Here is a 12,382-nt window from a genome sequence, read left to right as displayed (position 1 = left end):
ACGAGGTTCTTCCACATGACTAGAAGCTGCAGTGGAGTTAATGTGACCTTTAGCGTCTGAAGTCAAGACTGTGGCATCCACATGATAATGATATACTAAAGCTATCCTCCCACTCATCGATCCTCCCTCGCTTTCTTTCCCTTACACACAAACAGGGATACGAACCAACATGCAAATGTGCACAAACACACAAAACACATGCAGCAGAACACACACAAACACACACACACACACACTTAATGTTTATAATGTTTTACTGCAGCTTACTTTGCCTGTATTCAACCTCAGAAGATTACCACAACTACCTTTAGAATATCCCCAAAAAGACAATATTTTGCCTAAACATTTACATGGCTTATGAAAATAAGGATTCCACTAATTTTGCTGTTTACATGCAGCCCTGCAAAATAGGATTTATTTTCAAAGTTTTCCACCTGTTCCCTCTCTCTCTCTCTTTCATTCATTCAGTCACCTTCTCAAAAACATCGGCATACCAATGTTTGAGCATATTCAAAAACCTGTTGATATCCAAGTTTTTCATAATGTTTAAAAAGGTGTGTTTCTCCTTCTTTTCTTTTGGACATGCATCTCTACCCAAATGGATTATGCTGTTTACATGACCTATGTCAAATATGGAATCGTGTCATATTCGGAAGTATAGTGGAACATTAGTGTGCAGCAGGGGTGTAAGTCACATGTTTTATCATGACAACATTATACATAGCTTTCTTGGACAACGATGCAATATTGTCTGATGTCACAATGTCTTCCCTTTAGGGCCCCGCGACCGAGACGAGTCGGGTGAATTTCTAAATAAGGGCGCATCTTAAAGACGTTATGTATCGATATTTTCACATATCGATAGTATTGGATTTAATAGGCTTATCGTCCCAGATCGATGTATCGGTACACCCCTAGTGTGCATGGAAACACTCGGTTGCTGTATTTTCATGATGGTAATTTTATGTTCACAAGCTAAGTGATTTGATGTAATGAAGGAGGAGGGAGGGGTAGGGGGCTTTATTCATATCGTCTCCTGTTTCTGTAAAGCTTGTGTGCTGGAGAAAAGCAACTATAATCACATGCACACAGTAATCTATATATAACACACTCAAAGTATACACACAGTAATCTCTATATAGGCTATAACACACTTAAAGCACACACACAGTAATCTCTATATAGGCTATAACACACTTAAATTACACATACACGCACAGAGGCCTCCTGATCAGAGGTTGGACTAAATTTGAATGTATTGCAATGTGTTTTGTTCGTATAAAGGTAACAAATTGTACTCTATAAACAGCTAAAGGCAGAGTAGTTCTGACTAGATGCGGATCAGCTGAGGCTTTTTGTTCCTCAATGAATATTTATCAGTGGCCAGAGGAGGCTGTGATTGAGTTTTACTAGGGAACGGTGTGTATCATGTGCTGTAAATTAAGTAAAACTGCAGCTCAGGGTATCAGCAGTCAAACTTTGACCTGAGGGCATGAAGACCCAATGAGATGGAGGAGAAGAAAAAGAAAAAAAACATACCCCACAAAAGTGCACAGGCAGTGCAGAGCATCACAAAAATAGATGCGCATGCATTCCTATGCACGACTGGCACACATGCAAACCGAACACACCCTAGATGGAATCTCACAATGGCAGGAGTCGCTCTCCAAACTTGCATTCTCAAGGGCAGGCTGCCAGCGAAGCGTTATTCAATTGTGCGAGCAAAGTATGATGAAATCACACGTATCTCACATCTTGTTACTGCCCTCTGCCCTTCCACCAAACACAGTGTTTAACAAACACTTGAAAACAGCCAGCAGGCAATATTGAAATGACTCAATGAGCTTGCACGTCGGCAATATTATAAGCTATGTGGAAGACGCGTGCACACACACCTGCACCGTCACACACACACACACAAACGCACAACTGAGCTCTCTCCAGCTTTGTAATGATTGTCACATTACTGCTTACAGCTGCATTACTCATACTCTCGTACTCTTTTGTGTTGTGATCATGCCCTAACACAGAAACAGCCCTCAGATCAATAACCTAATTAGCCATAAAGCATATGCATTGAGGTGATATATTAAATGCCTGGCATCTCTTGGCTAGCATCTTGAAGGAATTACCATATAAATGAACTGCGCTCATTTATTAAGCAAAGAGCCGTGGTGGGGACTTGGCAAAAAAAAGAAAATAAATTGTAAGTTACAACACACATTAGAAAAGGGAAACATCATGCGAGGTCAAACAGTCAGGTGACAAATTGCATTGACTGCTGGCGGAGCAAAAACATCTGCCATGCTGTGACTCTACCCGTGGAGGAAGTAAGCAGTGAGGCTCGCGGCGACTGAGGAAACCCCCAACACGCTTTCTTTCCACTCTTTGTATTCAACTGGACTGCAAGTAACTCAATACACCTCTCCTTGTGCTGGCTCACTCAAATGAAACGGAAAGCGAATGAACTATATCAAGTGGAGCACTATTTGAGCACCACTTACGGTACAGTGTGTGTGTGTGTGTGTTGCACGTGTGTTAAAGGCGAGCATTAATGAATCGTGAATCCATAAAGATTAATCTTGTTTCTGCATATGATTCCTCGACCAAACTCAATACCTCCCCCCCACCCCCCCTCAAAAGATAACGCTACAACAATACCAGGCTGATCTCTCCATAGCAACACACATGGTAACACAAATCTATTTCAGTTCAGGAGTGCAGCGTAGCACTTAAACACAGCAGACAAAAAAAAAAATAGGGAAAACAGCAATCAATTATTAAAAGAGCTTCATGTTCATACTTACCGCCTGTGTGTTGCCAGCTGCAGTCGAAACTAAGAGGCTCCCGCAGCTCACACCCACCTCTCCTCCTACAATTGGGACCATTATCAGGGATCTACAGCAGTGGCGCTCCTACGTCATATACAGGAGGATGTGAACTGAAAATGTGCCCCTTGTCTGACATTTAATTGTTCAGCAAGGTATGTTTACTTTCAAGGTGTTGCCCTCTCAGACTGGAACGCACAAGGCAGTGGAAACATGGACGCCTAATGAGTGAAAAACAAACGCAGGGCCCTGTAACAACAGCGGAGAAATGACCGATAGAGAAAGTTTAAATCAACATAATGTCTCTCTTGGCATAAGCCTGCTTGTAAATCATGAGGCCGTAAGCAGATCTGTCGACATCAATTGTTCCGAGGCCCGAGCATTCAACTTTACCTCAGTGTTATTGCAAAGCCAACACAAACACATAACTGATAAGATAAACTGCTGTTTTTAAAGCGGGCTTGCAGCCTAATTACCTTTAACATTTTCCTTCATTTAGACAGGAAAGTGCTCTGGTATTACTGAAATAAATAAGCTGTGCTATAGGAAAAACTGAACACTAGAGAAAACAGGAGAAAAGCTTTGGATGGATGAAAGCAGTGGCCGGGTTGGCTCAGTGGGTAGAGCAGGCGCACTTATACTACGCAGAGGAGTGGGATGATGTGCTGCATGTCTTCCCCCTCTCTCTCCCCCTATCTCACCTAGCTGCCCTATCAACTAAAGGTGGAAAAGCCCACACAAATTATCTGTAAAAAATAAATAGATAAAAGCAGTTAAACTGGAAATATTCTACTATGGCTGTGGCTCAAGGGGCGGCTGTGGCTCAGTGGTAGAGCGGTTGCCTGCCAATCGGAAGGTTGGTGGTTCGATCCCCGCCCCTACAGTCATTGTCGAAGTGTTCTTGGGCAAGACACTGAACCACGAGTGGCCCCCGGTGCTGCGCATCGGAGTGTGAATGTGTGTGAATGTTTATCTGATGAGCAGGTGGCACCTTGTACGGCAGCCCCGGCCACAGTGTATGAATGTGTGTGAATGGTGAATGTTTCCTGTAGATGTAAAAGCGCTTTGAGCAGTTGTTAAGACTGGAAAAGCGCTATATAAATACAGCACATTTACATTTACATACTACTAAAATAAAAAAAGGACTGTTGTCTTTCTTCATAGGAAAAACTTGCTGCTCCCGCTTCACTTTCTACGTTTTAAAGCTCCACACAAAGAACCACGAGTAAAGCACGACCACTCTAAATCCTCCAGACAGCGTCAAAGAGGCACTAAGTTGGTTGAAAGTGCCACTTTGATATATGCTGTGTTGACCTTTCCCAGATCACATAGGGTGATTATACCCGTGTTGGACTGCAGTTTGGCAGGGTCTGCACAAAAAGCTTTACTGTAATAGCTTTCCTCCTCTTTTACACATACAACATTATGTTCTCCAGAAAGGTGGGCTGGCTGGACACACACACACTCACACACACACACACACACACACACACACACACACACACACACACACACACAAACACACACATACACACACAGTAATAGTTAATGCCTGCCCAATGTTTTCGGAGCAAATGTGTAGTGCTGAAACAATTAGTTATTTAAATTGACAAAATCTGAATTCAAAACTTTGGATAATCGGCTCCTCCTTTTAGTCATTTAAGTCTAACCCAAACATCCTGTGGCTCCACTTTGCTACTAAAATCAAATTCAAACTCCAGCCTTGTGAACTGTAAACAATCTGAAGATGTCACCTTGGACTCTGGGAAATGGTAATGAGGATTTTGCAAAGTTCCTACATATTTGATAATTAATGACATTGTCAAAATCATTGATTGATGAAATAGTTTGACTTTTCCTTCAATCTTCTCATCCAACTCCCTGCAAGACAGCAAATGAAGGAACTTTCAGAAATGTCAAACTATTCCTTGATTTCTACGAATAACCAACAAATTAATAAATGATGCAAAGAGTCGTAAGCTACTGCAGCGGTGCAATATTGTTCCATTTTGTTACAAAGAAGCACCAGGAAGGATTCTCCAAGCTTGGTCTTCCACAAATCACACAGTCTGTCCCAGCTAGGGACAGACGTCAAGTTACAGAAATCTAAAGCAATAGGAACTGGCAACAGTGGAAAGTGTACTTCCATTTTATTAGTGGATTTCTTGCCTTCTCATTTTAACCTTTGCATGTATTTTATTCATTTTCAGAAAACCATTTTAATTTCTGGCCCTTGGTAGCACAAAGTCTGTCAAACTGCAAAGGGACTGATCTCACCTTTCTGCTAAACGGGACATCCACTGTCCTTAAAAATCAGCCTTGTTGAACGAGACCAAATTCACCAGTGTTTGTGTTCTACAGTGTCCCTACAGGACATAAGGGGCATGCATTAGAGTACTTACACAGCCTATCACAACAAAAGCAACAATGCACCTTTCAAAGCACAATGTTATTGAGGCAGGACACAATATGGTACTACCTGCCATCAGTTCAGTGGGCAGGTGTTGAGTTCCAGGGTATGTTGTGGGATACTGTAATCGTATACACTTTATCAGGCTTGTTATGTCACAAGTGTTTTGTTTAAGGGATTTCAAATGGGAGTGAGGGTAGGGGCTGTCTAAGTGGTGGCGGGTCAATGAGATGAAACCATGATCCCACAAATATCCCTGAATGGATGAGCGTGTCTAGTCGTATCAAAATACTTGGCACAGTCGGATCTGAGCAGAGTTTGTTCTGGTAGTACTTCTAAGATTTTTGTTTTTTTGTTTTCAATTTCATGTAATAATTGTGTAATAAATACATGTCTAGTTTACAGTGGAAATTGTGTGCTGCAAAGCAAAAAGAGAAAACTACAATCATGCCAAAGTCATATTCAAAGTCAAAGTTGTCTTACTTCTTCAGATTGCTGCTTGCTATGTCATATTGTGTTCATGACTGGTACCCAGCTGCATGCTGACCATTGTTCAGCTTTTTTATGGCCGTTGCCATCAGGGAAAAAAGAAGAAAAAGAAACAACTTTAATATAATTTGTCACTTACAATTGTGCAGTCCAATGTAGTGAAATTCAATCCCTGCATAAACCCATGGTGAGCATTAGGAGCAGTGCACAGCATACAGCGTCCAGGGTGCAACATGGGGGTTTTGTGTCTTGCTCAACGACACTCTGCCATTAGGCCAAAAGGAGCCTGTCCTGTCCCAGAGACAAGAGGATCAGTTTGGAAAAGACCAAAATAATCTCCCAGTCTCATAATCAGCATGGATTCAAAAGACATTAACAGTCCAGCATCTTGTTAAAATCCCAGCTGCTTTTGCCAGTAATGAGTATTAACTGGGACTATATTACAACTTACCAAAACTCTCTGTACTGATGTTTTACGGTTAATATGGGCTTTTATTATTCAGTACACAGTAATAGTGGTGTCACAACATCTTTAACAGAGAACATTTCATAGTGGTAAATGGATGGATATGTATTTTTTTTTTGTACTTTATTGGTGATTCACATTAAGGTCCAGACAAATTTAAGGTAATAACTGGTGCACCATATCTGACACCATTAACGCGATGCCTTTATGATGCAGTGCACACAGCAGATTAGACGAAAATTACTCCCTGGCACGGCACACTTCTGGTCTGATGTTACAACAAGTGGCAACTAGTAGACTCTTCCTTCCCTCTCAGCAAAACACACAGGATGATGGCAACTTCTAAAAAAAAGTTAACTTTAACTAATTAGCCATGTTTCCTCTACCAGATGTCACAGGGGAGATGACTGGTGGCACTCTGCGAAAATAAGTAGTTGATTTTGTCTGGTGTTAGCAGCTAGAATCAACAACGATGTGCTTTACCATCTTGCAGTTGAACTTTCCAAACAACTATCCAAAACAATTTGTCCTTATATTCTGAGCAGCCGAGAGACAACATTCAAATCACTCATCTATCAACAACATTTAAGAAAAACAAAATTATGCTTATTGAGAGTTGTTTTTTACAGTTAAGGATCGGTGGGTAGCAACTGCCAAATAATCTACATCTGCTCACAATTAGAAATAGATTTTACACGATTTAAATCAAACTTTTTTTCTTCTAGTCTTCTTTTTCTTCTTTTTTTTTAACACACATGCTGAGACACACACCTTCTTACTTGATACAATGCTTTCATTAATCTAATGATAATTAGATTAATGAAAGCATTAAAGAAAGAAGCAAGAAATAATAATTTCATTAATTAAGTTAATTATACACATGTGACACTGCATTGGACTGTTGAGTGAAAGCAGAACATACAGCCCATTCTCCCGTAGGAAGTGAGTTTGGAAGTACCTCGAACACCCAGCGAGGAGCTGCTCTCACAGGCCTAGTGATGTAAAGCTCACCGTTGTGTAAGGATAGTGTCTGGAAGGCAAAAATATTGAAATTCCCCTTCTCGGTTCTGTTGAAACAACACACTCTTTGTTTCTAATTCAGCTGCCATGGAGCGTCATTTGAATATTTGCAGTCAGTGGGCTAACCAAAACAACACTGCAACATGGAACAGGTGTGTGCGCGCGCACGCGTGTGTGTGTTTGTGTGTTCGCGATCGCGTTTGTGCGTGCATGCGCGTGCTTGTATGATGAAATGAAACAAATACCAGGTCAGATAATATAAGTTGTATCACGCATTGGGTTACATGTGCAGTACTTACATCGCTGCATTTGGAAAAGCTGCCTAACGCTTAATGACGATTCAAATCCCCCCGTCCTTTACATACACACAGACCACGCGCGTGCACCACGTACACATGTACGAATGTGCTCTATTACAACAACAAAAAAATTAAAAATCATATGACAGGCGTGGTTATTGGGTGAAATCGTTAAAGGCTAGTTTGTTTTTGGTCATTAGAGGCTGATTAGCGGGAGGGGATGTGACAGGTCTACCTTATGGAGGTCGATGCGTATCCTCTCCTCTCCTTTATGCGGGCTCTCGGGCCACAGGTGATAGCTCGAGCCGTAGTTGGGGCTGTCTTTGCTGCTGTTGCTGCCAGTCGCAGACGAGTTCCCCGCGTACGCCTGCTGTGTTGCCGGGGGGGTTACGCGGGACTCGCGGCTGTGTGGCTGCGCCTGGTCGCCTTGCGTGGTGATCCTCCCAGACTTATTGCGCTCTTGTTCACAGTGCTGCGGACGCTGGGGACAGAGCCCCAGTGCGCCTTGCTGTTGCAGCAGTGGAGCCTGCTGAGTCCTACATAGCTCTCCTGAGCCGCTGGCGCAGTAGTTGATCGGCAAGCTGCTCCCCACCAGTAGCTGTTGCTGCGCCCGTAATTGTGGGATCTGTTGCTGCTGCAGGTCCTGAGTCTGAGACTCAAATGCTCTCCTGTTAGCCTCGGTTGACTCACATACATTTAAAGAGCGCCCTTTCTGCGAGTTTGCACGGGTTCCTTCAGGGGAGGGGTCCCTCTGTTGGAGTCTTAAATGACTGTGCTGCTGCTGCTGCTGCTGCTGCTGCTGCTGCTGCTGCAACAGCTGCCTTTGGTCTCGGTGCCCTCCTGCTCCTCCTCCTCCCCTGCAGCGTTCCACGATGCTTGCCTGTTGGTAATTATTGGCACTCCTTCGCAGCCGATCCCCCCTCTTAGATCCCTGGGAAAATAGCAGAGAGGAGGAAGACGACGTTGGTGGCGGCGGTATAGGCGGCGGAAAAGGTGGGGAGGGCTGCGGTGGGAGAGGATCGGGAGGATAGTGATGGTTTTGAGAAAGGCTCGCCTCCTGCTCGGAAAAACTGCAGTGGCAGCTTGGAAAAACAGGCTGGTTCTCCGACTGCGGCGGCGGCTGCTGGGAGCCGGCCGGGGCCCAGGGATCCTGCTGCCTGGTGCTGGGTTCAGTGCCTCGGTGTGCAGGTTGCCGGGCGGTGTCGTAGCTCGCCAGAGGTAAAGGGTCGCCGCTGTGAACAGGTCTCCGGTAGGGCTGGCTCAGACAGGGAAGCTCCTGGAGGCTCTGGCGGTGGGCTGCGGTGCTCGAAGTGCGGTCTCGGTGGTGAGAAGAGGGCGGGGGCGGCAGGCTGAAAACAGGAGCGACTGGGTCTGGGCTCTGCTTGCTGATCGCTTGCTTTTCGTCGGGGGTTTGGTGCTGATGGACAGCTCCCGCGTACCGATGCCGCATCCCCTTGATCGACTCGTCTCGCTGTGGTTGCTTCTTTGCCGTGCAGAGCTCCGGCACCCGTTCATTGCGATCAGTCCCAGCAGAATAGAACCGACTTGTATCATTGGTAGGTTTGACCAAGACCTGCCTTAAAACGTCACTGTACAGCCAAAACACCGCCTTCGCCTGAATACCGGTCCATTGCCTGCTATGCGCACAGGTTGCAGCGGATCGATCACTCCTTAAGGCTGTTGGGATATTACCAGAGTAGGAACACTGAGACGGAGAAAGGTTTTTAAACAGCTTACACGGTTGATCATCTTAATCCACTGTGGACCCCATAAATCGACTTTTGTCAATGTTGCCATAACTACCCATCATATAACGAAATGACTTCCACTGCTACATCACCCAAACAGATCCACAGGCCTGTCAAACATAACGCTTTGCCCAGACATGTCATGAACGTCACTTTAATTTATGATCAACTCTAAGTGATTATCCATCCTCATGGTTGGATGTCCACAAGTGGTGTTTGCTCAAATCATGAGAGGGGCAGTCTTGATATCTATTTCCAAAACACATTTCCACTTGTTGGCCCACAGAAAAGCATCAAACAAACGGGGCTGTGATGATTACCTCATGCCACCCAGCCTGAGCCATGCAGTCTTGTATTAAATAATTTAGCAGAAAATGCCTGGTTTTGTATTACCAGGCAGAAATATTAAGAATGGGGGCTGCGTGTGTGTGTGTGTGTGTGTGTGTGTGTGTGTGTGTGTGTGTGTGTGTGTGTGTGTGTGTGTGTGTGTGTTACATGCACGGTATAACACGGTAAAGGCTTCAGTGTCACAGCGGAGAAGAAAGCGGAGCCTGGGCGCAGACGGCGCTGTCCGCGGTGCTGAAGGAGGAAGGATGCACATCACTAAAATAGCCTGTGTCGTGGTGTCAAGTAGCCAGAGGATCTGTCCATCACATGTCTGGCAGCTGTGAGGATTAAAAATATGGAACTTGAATTAAAGACTTTTTTTAAGTCTGTTTTATTGTTCTCCCATATTAAAACTTTGACGTTTTTGACTTTTCACAGTAAAATATTACCAACATGCCAATTGAAACAGTTAATTGCAGCTGCTAACATACCTCCTGTCCATACTGGCCATGTAAGTGGACACTGCATGTGGGACAAAATTCACAACCCTCCCTCCGTTTCCCTGGAAATCATTTTGTTACTTATGAAGATACACCCTTGATGCATTAAACTCAAAACAGCTGAAGCTGCTCAAATTCTGTTGCTTCAGCTGAACTTTCAATCTGGATCCTCAGGTCATCACCTGGTACTTTTCTGAGTTAGTTAGTCAACTTTACGTCCATAGAACCCTAAAAAAACAGAGTCACAGACTCAGCTGATGTATTGAGGGTGACTTTGATCCATTGACCTTGATGCATTGAACGTCGAAGGATTAGAAGTCTTTGTGCACAACAGGAAGTTAAAAAACAAGCAAATCAGAAATATAATAAGCAATTTGTCACTTGATCTAGAATAGATGAGGTGTAGGTGCTTTCTGCTCCTTTGGTGCTACCCTGTGGAATGATGCCTGATGATCTAAACTATGTTTACATCTTTTCTCAGGTTTATGATTGGAAAACAAGGACTGTGGATTTTGTCCCGCATCTCTTACAGAGGAGTGTAAGTACGAGGTCACTTTACAGCTAGCATGAAGAGGAACGATTACAACCTGTAACTCTTCTAATGTACACATAGGCATTAGAGTGTTGTATAAGAAAAGACTTATACATCCTTGTGTCATCATAAACATCATTTTAGTGGAAGAGAGAGAGAGAGAGAGAGAGAGAGAGAGAGAGAGAGAGAGAGAAGTTGAGGCTGAGCCAAAGAGACAGAAGGGAATAGCGCTGGAGAGGGAGCCAACTTTTACATCATATATTAGCCATTCTTAATAAGTAATAATCCTATCCTTAAATCTGGTTCAGCCATTTGGAGTTTTGATGGGTCTAAAGACTGCAGCGGTGGCACACTTTACCTACCCGCTGGAAGAAAGCTGAGGTACACTCTGTTTTATAGCTACGTGAAGTATTGCAGGGATTTGGAGAGGAGGTCTGGCCAGAGCTGCATTAGAAACCTGATCATTTTCATTAAGTAATTGGTCGCTGTGACCTGTGTGAGTTCGTTGGCAAGATGGTGTTTCATTTGCTGGTTTGGGAAGCAATGTTACTGATTCCACATGAATAATTAAATCAAACTTTACAACTCTTGCGCACACACAAACACTCAATCCCCAACCGACGATGAACGATGAACGCCAAGGCCCACATTTTCTTTCCAACTCGCTTCGCCCCCCGCCACACACACATACACACACAAACACACACACACACACACACACACAATACCATTTTTCACTCAACGGCCTCTTTCTAGCAAAACGTGCCACCAGAATTTAAAGCCTCTTGGATTTGTCCCATCCAGCCGTCAAACTTGGCCTGTTTGGCCACTTTAAAGCATATTGTGCTTTTCTGCCTTGTTGGCTCCTGGAGGCAGAAGCAGCAGAAGATCTGTGACATTAAAATGGTAGATGAGAAGGAGGAAACGTGGAGGAGGCCAATAGCTCCAGCACGTAACATAGGAAGGAGATAAGAAGCCTGTAATTACACAGAAAGAGAAAACCAACCAGGGCAAAGCTGAGAGACGTGTAAGTGTGTGTATGTGTGAATGTGTGTATGTGTGTGTGAGAGAGAGAGAGAGAGAAACCGGACCGAGTAGGAGAGATATCTAAAAAGAGCAGGTGCGCCAACACAGAATAGATCAAAAGAGTTCAATTGAAAAGAAGAGGAAGACAGAAAACGTGTTATACTGTGAAGTGAACCAAAACTAATTACACACAGGTACAGAGATTAGCCTATTATCTTACCACTGAATCATCTACGCTGAAAGATAAGTCATATATATGTCTTTATAATCAGTATTCTTACAGATACAGGTATATGTCTTAGCATCTTGACTCTATATTGTGTCCACCAGGTTTTAATCAATGTTCATCTGAGCAGTTCAACCTTTACTTTCACAGAACTCATGGCTTGTTGGGGGTTTGAACTAGAGTCCGTCTCTAACGTCCAGACCACCAGACTGCCATGATACATTAGGACAGAAGTTTGTGCTCCTCTAATAAGTAGCTGCCGTCCATGCTTATTTGCTCTCATTCTAGTAATAACAGTCCTATAAGTAAGCCAAGGTCCTGTTGAAATAACACAGAAGACTGTCCCTGCATCCCGAAAAACTGACCGAGAGCCGTTCTGTTGTTTTTTTAAGTTTGTAAATAGTAGTAAGCCGTGTTCAAGGTTTCCGGATACATGGTGTTACAATTGTTGTGCAAGAGAAAAATATATGACCCTGCCCTTTGGCTTATTTACATCTTAAAAGGGTGTTAT

The 12,382-nt window shown here is 43.7% G+C and overlaps 1 protein-coding gene across 2 annotated transcripts in view; it reads right to left on the bottom strand.

The window, feature by feature from the left end:
* kcnn1a (potassium intermediate/small conductance calcium-activated channel, subfamily N, member 1a) overlaps positions 1–9,148 on the bottom strand; it is a 51,706-nt gene extending 42,558 nt beyond the window's left edge. Inside the window, exon 1 of one of the 2 annotated variants that reach the window (XM_034886793.1) lies at positions 7,748–9,148. In XM_034886793.1, coding sequence (XP_034742684.1) covers positions 7,748–8,962 — 1,215 coding nt within the window. In that variant the 5' untranslated portion in view covers positions 8,963–9,148. The remainder of the gene's footprint in view (positions 1–7,747) is intronic. The other variant, XM_034886792.1, reaches the window with a different exon arrangement.
* Positions 9,149–12,382: the final 3,234 nt, after the last annotated feature.

The sequence above is a fragment of the Etheostoma cragini genome, chromosome 12, assembly GCF_013103735.1.
Source record: "Etheostoma cragini isolate CJK2018 chromosome 12, CSU_Ecrag_1.0, whole genome shotgun sequence".
NCBI lineage: Eukaryota > Metazoa > Chordata > Actinopteri > Perciformes > Percidae > Etheostoma > Etheostoma cragini.
The sequence above is the reverse complement of the archived record's forward strand: the minus strand, read 5'-3'. Positions and strand labels throughout refer to the sequence as shown.